Here is a 12438-nt window from a genome sequence, read left to right as displayed (position 1 = left end):
ACGCCACACTAATTCTTGCTGTCGTAAAAAACTGGATCCACGTGAAAGGACACATTGCAGTTAGACTAGGCATGCACCACATGATGAGCCTAGCACGATAATTGAAGTAATACTCCCTATGTAAACAATTGTAAAACGTTTTAGCAGTTTAAAAGAGTAATGATTATTGCATTTTTGGCTTCGGATGGATGCGGACACATCCGCCTGCATCCCTAGGTTTGACTGAGACAAATAACGAAAATGACGGCAGTATCAGCAAGCGCAAAAACACAGCTAGCAGACCCACTTGGAAAAGCAGATTAATTTTCATTTTGTTCGAGATTGGTTATCAACATAAGTAGCTTTGTGAGTATTAACAGAAGCTCCAACACACTGACGGTGCTACACATTAGCCACGCCATAAACTCAAACGTAATGAACAGCACTGCACCCATCATCATAGGTTGTTCCAGTACTTGACTAGCAGATTGGTGAAGATGATGACAACCATGGGTGCAAGCTGTCGACCCAGGAAAGAAACTTATGGCGCGAGCCTCTGTGGATCACGAGGGAAAAGAGATGTCTTCCTGATGTTGTTGAGGGCGCAGAACAGCATAACCACTCTCTCCAAGCCGACCCCAAAACCGCCATGAGGAGGTGCACCATAGCTGTGATTGTCAGCATGGGAGGAATTGAGTACCGAAGTGAAGAAAATATATGTATTACTGAAGCATTGAGATGGATTGTTGGAAACAACTATGTACTGGTAAATACTGCAATATTACAACATTGCCGCCATACATGAGACAAGAACAAACCTGAATGATTCAATGTATGATGCGATAGTACTAGCGTCAATTCCACACTCGATTGCACGTTTCCTCAGAAGTTCAGGCGTATGTATTCTTTGCGCTCCAGAAATAATTTCCTCACCTGTCATACAAATAAAATTGGTCAGAATCAGAATTAAAACTAACAAGCATTCATGCTAATATACTGAACATAGCAGGCAGTTTCATATGCAAAATCCCCAAAGAGAATGTGTTTGTTTAATGTCTTTAGTCGTACAGATGGGAGATTTTTGCTTCATTATACCAGTATGTCTTTTTTTCTTGAATTATTGATGGACCTAGGAAACAAGCCAGCACAAAACCTAGGCTGGGACGATGTTAGCTATCAGTGGAAGTAGTGGAGAACTTTGCTTCAATATACCAGTTTGTTTAAGTTTGTATGTTCTAGACTACAAACTTGTCAGGAATCAGTGGAGAGTCCAACTCATGTTAACTAGGAACCTTTGTTACCTTGGACACATACATAAATAGAGGAGATGAGCACGTATTGCTCAAGCAAGAATGATGGTTAGTCTTTTCTCATCCAAAGGTTCTCTTATCCAGGCTATGTCTATATAGATATTCTTTCAAAACCCTAATCATGAGGCAGAAGAACTGACCTAATATAGCCTATATTGTATGAACTATTTACCTGAGGCAGAAGAACTGACCTAATATAGATACTTTCTGTGCCATTATACTGTCATGCAACATCTCCCTATAACCACAACCTGTTGGAATAATCACTACATTCTACTGTTTTTATTTTGTCAACCCACAGAAGCTTTTTTTCCACAATAGAACATCACTCCTATCATTCTATGGGTCTAGATATCAAAGAATATGTATAAGAAACAGTGTCAGGCAGAATAGTGGCCCTGCTCTACCCATCTAGTTCAATAGTTCTGCCATATAGCATCCATTATAGCTTTCAACTTCCATTCCAAATGCATCTGATTCCACGATTTTGATATAACTTTGAAACATTATTCTCTTAAACTTGTATCCTGTTTGGTTAATTCTCATTTATCAGAATGTAGTTACGGACTAGAGTGGCACACATCATCCCAACTGAATATTATAGATGTTGACTAGAGTGGCACACATCATCCCAACAAGAACAAGTAACCAAATGAATGTGGGTGATTGGTCATTCCTATATGTGTATTGGGTTTTCTGCGAAATTCCAGAAAGCACATGTTCAGGAACTGGGGTACCAGTATACTAGTAATTTTTCCTACCCAATTAGGAAAAATGATGCCGCAAGAAACTCAACAGTTGAAAAAGGTAAACTTAATTAATGCTCCTTTTTTGTATATTTATCAGTACTTTTTGTTTGAAATGAGTACTTAACATACCCAGATGATTTAATTTTACTAAAAGGAGAGGTGGTATAAGCAACTTGCCGTAATTGTTTCCTCAAGTATAAGTGGCTAGTTGCAAACAAAGGAAACGGTAACATACGGACATGGGAAGCAACTTTAATTCCTCGCTGATTAGGAACATGAAAACACTTCATAGGTAGTATCTAGGAAAAATGAAGATACGTAAATAGAAATAACAAATATTTTGCAATTTTGCACCAACTAGAAATCAAAGAAAAAATAGGTCTTCAAATGTATAAAAATAACACGAAAGCTATACCCATGCAACTGGAATCACAAGCCAAACAACTTCTTTGGTAGTGTTGTAATGATTAATTAATACTCACCTCGAATGAAAACATCAAAAGAGTTGCTGTAAGCTGGATCATCGTAGCAAGGCATGGTGTAGAAAGGGCGCACAGCCAAAGGATATCGATAGAGGATGAAAAATTCTGTGCCATACCTACAAATAACAGATAAGTTAGCTTATTGAAATTAAGTGATACAGTTACATACGAGCAGTAGATCTACGTACTTCTCCTTAACAAGCCGACCAAGTTTCTTCTCAGCTTCAGTGTTAAGGTCACCCATAGGCTCGATTTCAGTTCCGGCTTCCTGCCATACAGACAAGTCATCCATAAATCTTGTCCAACTGAACTCATAAGTGAGTTCACAGTAACCGCCAGCTTTTCACCAGGCCTGATTTCCGAAGAAAATTAATCCCTTGTTTCAAAATGTCAAGCACATCCACTCATGATGTACTCTAATTATTATTTTCAGCTATGGGGGAACAATTCTGCTGGTGATGTCAGAAAAGACTGCCAGTTTCTACCAGTTTTTCAGCTAACAAGAAAACATGGTAACGGTCAAGCTGGAAGTACGGGTTGGTAGATAGCATTTGTTCAAAACAAAATGTCGATACACACTTCAAATTGGTAGAAAACATGCAAAATATAACAACACCAATTCATATGCGCTGCGCCACTGCAGTATTTAGTATTATTCGTAATTTGAAGATCATATAACCACTCCAAACAACTATTAACAGTATGTTTCTTGTTTCACAGGAATCTCAATTAGGACAGCTCAATCAAAACACCAGTAATATATGGGGCTATTAAATTTCTAACATCAATCACACTGTGAGAACACAAAAGAGCATACTGTATGCAAGTGAACGTCACCATAATGATGAAATAGACAAAGAGTACAAGCTAGTACCTTCAGCATTTTAATACCTTCCTCGTACGTCAGCTTCAAGGTTTTCTCTAGGTACTGTATAAAGTAGAAGAAGTTGAGACAGTAACTTAAGCAAAAGCATACGTATAACAACACAAGACAATAAGGAGTAATGTTTTACCTTCAGAGGTTCAAATGGATACTGCCTATTTATTGTCTCAAGTTCCTTCTGACAATTTTCATTCAAGTGTTTGAATATTGCTACAAATAAGCCATCTATGATATCACAAACCTGTGTACAAAAACCAGTACCTGGTCACCATCACTTCAACAAATGAACTAAATAAAGACTTATTTCCTCCAAATCTTCCTTACCTCAAAGTAGTGCTCCTTGATCTCCATCTCAGCATCCAACCCAATAAACTCACACAGATGCCTGTGAGTGTTTGACTTTTCTGCTCTAAAGACGGGACCAACCTCAAACACGCGGCCAAAGCCACCACAGATGCTCATCTGCTTGTACAATTGGGGAGATTGTGCTAAACAAGCAGGCTGGCCATTGTACTCCAGCTTGAATACAGATGCACCACCTTCACTTGATCCACCAATCAACTTTGGACTGTGAATCCCGATAAAATTCTCCAAGAACAAAAATTCTCTGAATTTCTGCATGGGTATCCAGCAATAGTTACATGTATGAACCAAAAGAAGAAGATAAATGTCATGTGGGGCGCTGCGTACAGGCGCGGGTCACACGCCCAGGAGCAGCAGCTGACGGCCACAGCTGGCCAGGCATGATCGGGGCAAGGAGTCCTGATCCTACGTTGGTTCCTAGAGTCCAGGAGTAGTTAGTTTCCTAGTTTGTTAGAAGCCCATAAGGCCTTTATATATCCTGTAATCTGCACCCTTTGACGCAAGCAATAAATCATTATCTCCTATCTCTCCCTCTGCTCCTAATCTCATCTCCCGCACCATTGAGCAGTTAGGCAAAAACCCTAGCGCTCCTATCTACCGAGACTACGAGCTACGTAGTCGAGGTCCTGCTGTCTTGGGCACCGAGGTCCTTGACAACTTGGTATCAGGTTCCAGGCGATCCTCTTCCTCGTCCACGCTCCATCCACAGCCCGCCGCCACCCCTGCGTCCGCGCCAAGCACACCTCCATCGCCACCATCCGCCGCCGCCTCGGTCACTTCCGGCATGGCAGAACCAACCACCGCTGATCTGGCCAAGATGATCGAGGCCTTGACTGCAACGGTGGCGTCCCTGCAGACGTCCGTTGCCGCACTCCAGAAGGACAAGTCCGCCTCCTCGTCGAGCGCTGACGGCGCCCACGATGGGCAGCACCACAATGATCGACCGCCCCGGTTTCAGAAGATGGACTTCCCCAAGTTCGACGGCAAGTCAGATCCTCTCGCATTCATCAACATATGCGAGTCCTTCTTCCATCAACAACGGATCGCCGAGGAGGAGAAAGTGTGGATGGCGTCATACAATCTCGAGGGTACTGCCCAACTATGGTATATGCAGGTTCAGCGCGGCGAGGGCACGCCTCCGTGGCGCCGCTTCACCGAGCTGCTCAATCTCCGCTTCGGGCCACCTCTGCGCGCTAACCCGCTGGGCGAACTAATGGCGTGCAAGCGCACAATGTCCGTCGTCGACTTCCAGGAGCGGTTTGAGGCGCTCCTCCCCCGGGCAGGCATCTTATCAGAGACACAAAAGGTTCAGATCTTCACTGCGGGACTCCAGCCACCCCTCAGCCTCGACGTGGAAATCCACAACCCGCAGTCCCTTGCCGTCGCCATGAGCCTCGCCCGCAAATTGGAGCTGCGCGACCAGTGCGCGCTCGCCTCCGCGCCACCGGTGCGTTTTCAGCAGAAGGGCATCCTGCCGGCGCCCGTACCACGCCTCGCGCCCCCCGCACCGGCTCCACCAGCCGCACCCCAGCAGGCCCCCAGTCTGCCGGACGGGCACCAAATCAAACACCTGTCACAGGCAAAGATGGAGGAACGCCGTCGCCTGGGCCTATGCTTCAATTGTAATGAGAAGTTTGGCAGGGGCTACAACCGCGTGTGCCAGCGCATCTTTCTCCTCGACCTGGCGCCGGACGACGACGACGACGACACGGCCTCCGCCACCGCTGATGCCTCGCCGGCCGACCCTCGGATCTCGCTCCACGCGATCTCCGGCGTGCGCACGAGCGAGACCATGCAGATGCATATCACCCTCGGGGGTGTCTCCCTCCTCGCCCTGATCGACTCAAGCTCCACCCACAACTTCATCGCCGATGAGGCGGCCACTCGGGCTACACTGCCATCCCCCACCACCGAGAAGATGCGTGTCACGGTGGCCAACGGCGAGCGCGTTCCGTGCCAGGGCGCATACCGCGCCGTGTCCTTCCGCATTGACCAAGAGGCGTTCTCGGAGGATTTCCTCGCCTTGCCGCTCGCGGGCTACGACGTCGTCCTAGGCACGCAGTGGCTGGCGACGCTTGGACCGATCCTGTGGGATTTCCGCGCCCTCTCCATGACGTTCTGGCGGAGGGGCCATCGGGTCTGCTGGCGCGGCATTGCAGGACCGGACGGGCCAGCCCTGAAATCATGCAATGGCCGGGATTTCCTCGACGCCATCATCACCGAGTTCGACGGCATCTTCACCGAACCCTCTGGCGTGCCACCACCCCGCAGCCGCGACCACGGCATCACCCTGCTGCCCGGTTCCGCCCCGGTGGCCGTCCGCCCGTATCGCTACCCGGCCGCGCACAAGGACAAGCTGGAGCGTCAGTGCGCCGCCATGCTCGCCCAGGGCATCATCCGAGCGAGTTGTTCCGCATTCTCATCGCCGGTACTGCTGGTCCGCAAGCCCGACAGGTCCTGGCGCTTCTGCATCGACTACCGCGCCCTGAACGCCATCACCGTCAAGGATGCGTTTCCGATACCGGTGGTGGACGAACTCCTCGACGAGCTCCGGCGCGCTCGTTTCTTCACCAAGCTTGACTTGCACTCCGGCTACCACCAGGTGCGGATGCGTGCGGAGGACATCCCAAAGACCGCCTTCCGTACCCACGACGGCCTCTACGAGTTCCTGGTGATGCCGTTCGGCCTCTGCAACACGCCGGCGATGTTCCAGGCACTCATGAACGATCTGCTGCGGCCGTACCTGCGCCGCTTCGTTCTCGTCTTCTTTGATGACATCCTCATTTTCAGCGAGACGTGGGCGGACCATCTCCGACATGTGCGCACCGTCTTCACCGTCCTGCACCAACACCGGCTCTTCGTCAATCGATCCAAATGCGCATTCGCCGTCGAGTCGATCTCCTACCTGGGTCACACCATCTCCGCTGCAGGAGTGGCCATGGATCCGGAAAAGGTGCAGGTCGTGGCCGATTGGCCGCAGCCACGCTCGGCGCGCGCGGTCCGAGGGTTCCTCGGCCTTGCGGGGTACTACCGCAAGTTTGTCAAGGAGTTTGGCGTGGTTGCCGCGCCACTGACAGCCCTCCTTCGCAAGGATGGTTTCTCCTGGTCGCCGGAGGCGGCAGCAGCTTTTACCGCCCTCAAGACGGCGGTCACCACGGCTCCCGTCCTCACGTTGCCGGACCTCACCGCAGTGCACGACGACGGGCACGAAGGCGTCTTGCGCGCCCTGCATCGTCTCCGCCGCGACTTCCACGCACCTAACCTTCGCAAGACGGTGCAAGAGTACGTCCGCACCTGCGGTACTTGCCAGAGGTACAAGTCCGAGCACTTGCACCCCGCCGGTCTGCTGCTGCCGCTGCCAGTGCCCACGGGCGTGTGGACTGACGTCGGCATCGACTTCGTGGAAGCGCTCCCTCGCGTGGGCGGGAAGTCTGTCATACTCACCGTGGTGGATCGCTTCAGCAAGTACTGCCACTTCGTGGCGATGGCCCACCCGTACACAGCAGAGTCGGTGGCACAGGTGTTCTTCGCCGAGATCGTGCGCCTCCATGGCATTCCGCAGTCCATGGTTTCGGACCGCGACCCCGTCTTCACCTCGGCATTTTGGCGGGAGCTCATGCGCCTCACCGGGACGAAGCTGCACATGACGTCAGCATTTCATCCTCAGTCGGATGGCCAAACGGAGGCTGCTAACAAGATCATTGTTATGTACCTGCGTTGCCTCACAGGGGATCGTCCGCGACAGTGGCTACGGTGGCTTCCCTGGGCCGAGTACATCTACAACACCGCCTACCAGACGGCGACCCAAGAAACTCCGTTCAAGCTCGTGTATGGACGCGACCCTCCCACTATTCGCTCTTACGAGCCAGGCGAGACGCGGGTGGCGGCCGTGGCAAAGAGCATGGCGGAGCGAGACGAGCTACTCGCTGATGTCCGCTATCGACTACAGCAGGCGCAGGCGCAGGCGGTCTACAAGTCCTACTACGACAGACGCCATCGCGACGTCAGGCATGTAGTGGGCGATTGGGTGTGGCTTCGTCTTCACCAGCACGCCGCATCTTCTCTCAACTTGCCGACCAGGGGCAAGCTCAAGCCACGCTTCTACGGGTCGTACCGCATTTCCGAGGTCGTCAACGACGTCGCCTACCGCCTTGAGCTACCCGTGCGCTCGCGCCTCCATGATGTGTTCCACGTGGGCCTCCTCAAGAAGTTCTTCGGCACGCCTCCAACTGCACCGCCGGGTTTGCCTCCAATCCACAACAGTGCGGCTGTTCCGGAACCAGAACGCGTGACTCGTTCACGCCTCGCACGCAGCGTTCGCCAGCTCCTTGTCCACTGGAAGGGCGAGGCTGCTTCGTCGGCAACATGGGAGGATCTTGACAGTTTCGTCGAGCGCTACCCCACTTTTCAGCTCGAGGACGAGCTGTTCGTCGAGGGGGGGAGAGATGTCATGTGGGGCGCTGCGTACAGGCGCGGGTCACGCGCCCAGGAGTAGCAGCCGACGGCCACAGCTGGCCAGGCATGATCGGGGCAAGGAGTCCTGATCCTACGTTGGTTCCTAGAGTCCAGGAGTAGTTAGTTTCCTAGTTTGTTAGAAGCCCATAAGGCCTTTATATATCCTGTAATCTGCACCCTTTGACGCAAGCAATAAATCATTATCTCCTATCTCTCCCTCTGCTCCTAATCTCATCTCCCGCACCATTGAGCAGTTAGGCAAAAACCCTAGCGCTCCTATCTACCGAGACTACGAGCTACGTAGTCGAGGTCCTGCTGTCTTGGGCACCGAGGTCCTTGACAATAAACATTACATGCTACAGAAATACTTCCTCCGTTCCTAAATATAGAAGTCCTTTTAGAGATTCCAATATGGACTACTAACAAAGCAAAATGAGTGAATCTACACCCTAAACTACCGTCTATATACATCCATATGTAGTCCATATTGAAATCTCTAAAAAGACTTATATTTAGGAACGGAGGGAGTACATAATAAAATCTATCTGCATGAGATGCCACATGAATGTCACGAACATAAGCATAGTTTTGATGAACAATATCTAATGCTGCATGTTAAATATAGTTTTGTGCAAGGTGCCTTTTGCTGGTAGATGGAGATACTAAGATGAAAGAATGAACGGCGACAGGGCCTGCTTCTATTTAATAATAACAACGCACGTGGTGCTAGACATAACAGAACATGCTATTTGTTACGGCAGTATGCCTTGCTGCATGAAATGTAACAGTCGGTCAGTACAAACAAGGACAAATAGTACTCACATTCTCAACATGGCATTGGATGCGGAAGATTGCTTGATTCGCAGGTGTCCGCAGATCGATAGCTCGATAGTTCAACCGTGTGTCCTGGAGAACACGTACCAGCTTCTCTCCATTCTGTAACCATGGCAAGGATAAGAATCGTAGAGCAAAAACTGGGTGCCTCATGCAAAGAGGAAGAAGGCGAATGGAAGAATTTGCAACGGACGTACTTGTTCAGCCTTCTCGAATTCTGCTTCACTACGGGCTGCGTCCTCAAGGTTGATCGGAAGTGTGGGGATCGCCCTATTGATGCAGTAAACCTTCCTAACCTGGATCTCGACCTGCCAGTCCAAAGGAACAGACAAACAATTCATCAGCTAGGCACACCATATATAACACACAAACAAAACGAAATTGTAACGAGCGTGCACTTGATATTCCGAATTAGGCGACAACAATTCGAATCAAATAAGGAAGGTTACAAAACAACCATCTAACTATGCGGATGATGGTTGCTACCGATGACGAGAAACAAGCAAACTGGGCCAGATAAGACGACTGACCTGCTGCGTGGTGGCCTTGAGGGGCTCCTTGGGGAGGGTGACGACGCCCTCGACGTCGACGATGCTCTCCTTGCTGAGGGAGGTGGCGAAGCGCACCATCTGCGTGCTGACGCCGGCGTCGGCGCTGGCGACGAGCACGCACTGCACGGTGCTCATGCTCTGGCGCAGCACGACGAAGGCCATCTTCTTGCTGACGGGGCGCAGCGTCTGCGCGGAGCCGCGGATGAGCACGGAGCGGCCCGCGGCGGCCTCGTCGAGGTCGCCGATGTCGGTCCAGGACCTGCCGGAGATGGCCTTGGACTGGATCTCCTCGACGGGGACGTCGCCGTAGTTGGCCGCGAAGGGGTCGGCCTCCTCCGCCTGCGGCTGCTGCTGCTGCTGGCGCTGCGACGCCTTCCCGGCCTTCTCGGCCTTCCGCGCGTCCTTCTTCAGCTGCTTCTTGCTGATGGTCGCGGCAGAGAGGTCGGCCTCGAGCTCCTCCGTGGAGGCGGAGGCGGGTGCAGGCGCGGGCTCAGACGACATCGCGGCGGTGGCGGGCTGGCGGCGAGGGGAGGCGGTAATAGGGTTTAGCGTGGTCTGGTGGGATGGGGATGGTGGTGGAGGGGGTGAACTTGACGACGGGACGCCCTCGATGGACTGGGCTTAACTTAAAGGTCGGTGTGTAAGCCTACCGGCCCAGCCCGTCTGATGTGTTGGCTTGGCGGCCCCGGAAAGGAACGCAAAGAATTCAGGTCAAAGCCACTTCTTGCCTGGAAATGGTAGAAGGTGTCCTTTTGCCCGGTATTTGTAGATTCAGTTTGGCTTTGCGGTGGAGGGTAATATGCTGTGGGCGGGATGTGCCCAAGTTTGACGGGGAAGCAATGCACTTGTCTTGCTCATGGAATCGTGCTTCATGCTAACCGCGCCGTTCATTGGTCTTCCAGGGTAGCACCACGGTTTTGACCGCGACGACGACGGCGTCTCGCGCCGTGTAACGAAGCCCCCCGTGGATTTGCAGCGGCAGCTGGACTTTTTTCTTTGTTGGTGCGGCAGCTGGATTGGGACAGTATATTCAGGGCATGTACAATGGTGACATATGGATACAGATGCCCCATGACAAAAAGTAGCTTGAAATATTTACATTTATTTTTTTCTTTTCAATGCGAGCTATCACTAGCGGGTCTTATTAAGAAATAGAAAATAAAGACTTTAGTACACATGCATCTCTACTTTTCACTCTAACTTTTTCAGCTTTTGACCCCGGACCATATTTTTTCTCTTCAAGCACCCGCCTCCTGGAGAGGATTCCATTTCCCTATCCAAGCATATTTTACTCATATCCGATCCTACATGACATGCGAGGCATCATCCTAAGGCTATGCATTGTACATGCCCTCAACAGGTATAATAAGATGATATAAGCAGACTATAATGAATGCTACTTCTATAACTTTGTTCAGTTGAAGGAGAGAGAATAAAACCGAGTTGTAGAATAAGAACCAGCTATAGCACGACGCCAAGACACTTTGTGAGATCGTAAGATGGGTTTGTCATTAATAAAATAGTACGTACATATTTAAACTAACTATTATGTTGGCTATAAATGACATGCCAACTACTTATACCTAATTGCTGGCTATAGTATTAACCATACTCTAAAACCGTCGAGGCTTTGCGACCTTCAATTGTTTAACAAGATTTTTTGCTAGAGCGGGTGCGTTTGATAGCATGTACTCCCTCTTCCATGTGTGATTTAATTGGGCCTAGATAGCTGAATGTAGTTTAGTGGTAGGGACATAGTCTTGTGTCCCGGACAAGTTGGATTCGATCCCATGAGGTTTGGATATTTCAATGGTGTTTCTCGCCCTTTTGGTCTTCTTTTTTTCTCAACTCGGCTGGCTAAGCAAATGCAAGCTAAAAACCATGTTCTGCATGTAGTTTGCTTATGTCCTCTCTGACTTGGTTGAGAACAAATGCACGCATGGTGTTCGGTTACAGGTCTTCTCTAGACATCGATAAAGTGTGTGGTGTTTAGTTAGACAGAACACATGTGATCTGGTAACCTCTTATTGAAGTGATGAGGTTACCAGCACACTTGTAGGCACAACATAGATAAAACCTGCAGGTAGAGCTCCATTTCCTAAATCAAGCACCCACTGGCTGAAATCTGTCAGTTTAGCACGGGAAGTTTCATCTAACCCCCCACAGGATAGTTGCATATTACTAGTAGATAAACCCTGTTTGGATACTCTAACTCAGTTAGAGGATAGAGTTAGATTCTAACCCTGAACCAACCCTAAACTAACTCTAGCCAAAGAGGTGTTTGGATGGCAGGGTTAGATGGAGCGCGGATACGGCGAGGCGCCTTCACGGACGGTGCGAAAGGGAGGGAGGGAGAGGACGAGAAGCTTCGAGGAAGTGGGGAGGGATCTGCCGCGGGAAGAGCGAGAGAAAAATGTGTGTGTTTTAGTGATCTTGAGAAGAACTAACCCAAATAAGCACCTCTTAGGTGGGTTAGATTTTTTGAATGGGTTAGATGCATCTAACCCAAACTAACCCTCCTGTTTGGATATTTTTGGGTTAGTTAAGTCCAAACTAACCCAAACTAACTCTAACCCCTAGATCCAAACAGGGCCAAAGTGAGTATCTTACCCACAAGGGAGATTTTGTGACAGTGGCATTCACTATGTGTGGTCTTGTACCTTCCTCAATAACTGGTAATATCTTCCTACACTAGTAGAAAAAGGGTCAAACGTGAAGCACATTAGTGCCGGTTTGTAAAAAAACGGCACTAATGTGATCAATAGTGCCGGTTCGAATGGCTATGCATTAGTGCCGGTTCGTAATGAACCTTTAGTACCGGTTCGTGCCACG

At 49.8% G+C, this 12438-nt stretch overlaps 1 protein-coding gene across 1 annotated transcript; it reads right to left on the bottom strand.

The window, feature by feature from the left end:
* Positions 1-286: 286 nt before the first annotated feature.
* Positions 287-10200, bottom strand: LOC119301068 (aspartate--tRNA ligase 2, cytoplasmic-like). The gene is made up of 10 exons (XM_037577966.1): positions 9586-10200; positions 9253-9363; positions 9044-9157; positions 3728-4018; positions 3534-3644; positions 3395-3448; positions 2709-2788; positions 2521-2636; positions 798-912; positions 287-647 (listed from the first exon to the last, which is right to left on the bottom strand). The coding sequence occupies exons 1-10, from the start codon at positions 10105-10107 to the stop codon at positions 521-523; spliced, it is 1641 nt and encodes a 546-aa protein (XP_037433863.1). The 5' UTR covers positions 10108-10200; the 3' UTR covers positions 287-520.
* Between the last annotated feature and the right edge of the window lie 2238 nt (positions 10201-12438).

The sequence above is a fragment of the Triticum dicoccoides genome, chromosome 5A (assembly GCF_002162155.2).
Source record: "Triticum dicoccoides isolate Atlit2015 ecotype Zavitan chromosome 5A, WEW_v2.0, whole genome shotgun sequence".
In the NCBI taxonomy this organism is placed as follows: Eukaryota; Viridiplantae; Streptophyta; class Magnoliopsida; order Poales; family Poaceae; genus Triticum; species Triticum dicoccoides.
This window is presented reverse-complemented; position numbering and strand designations above follow the sequence as displayed.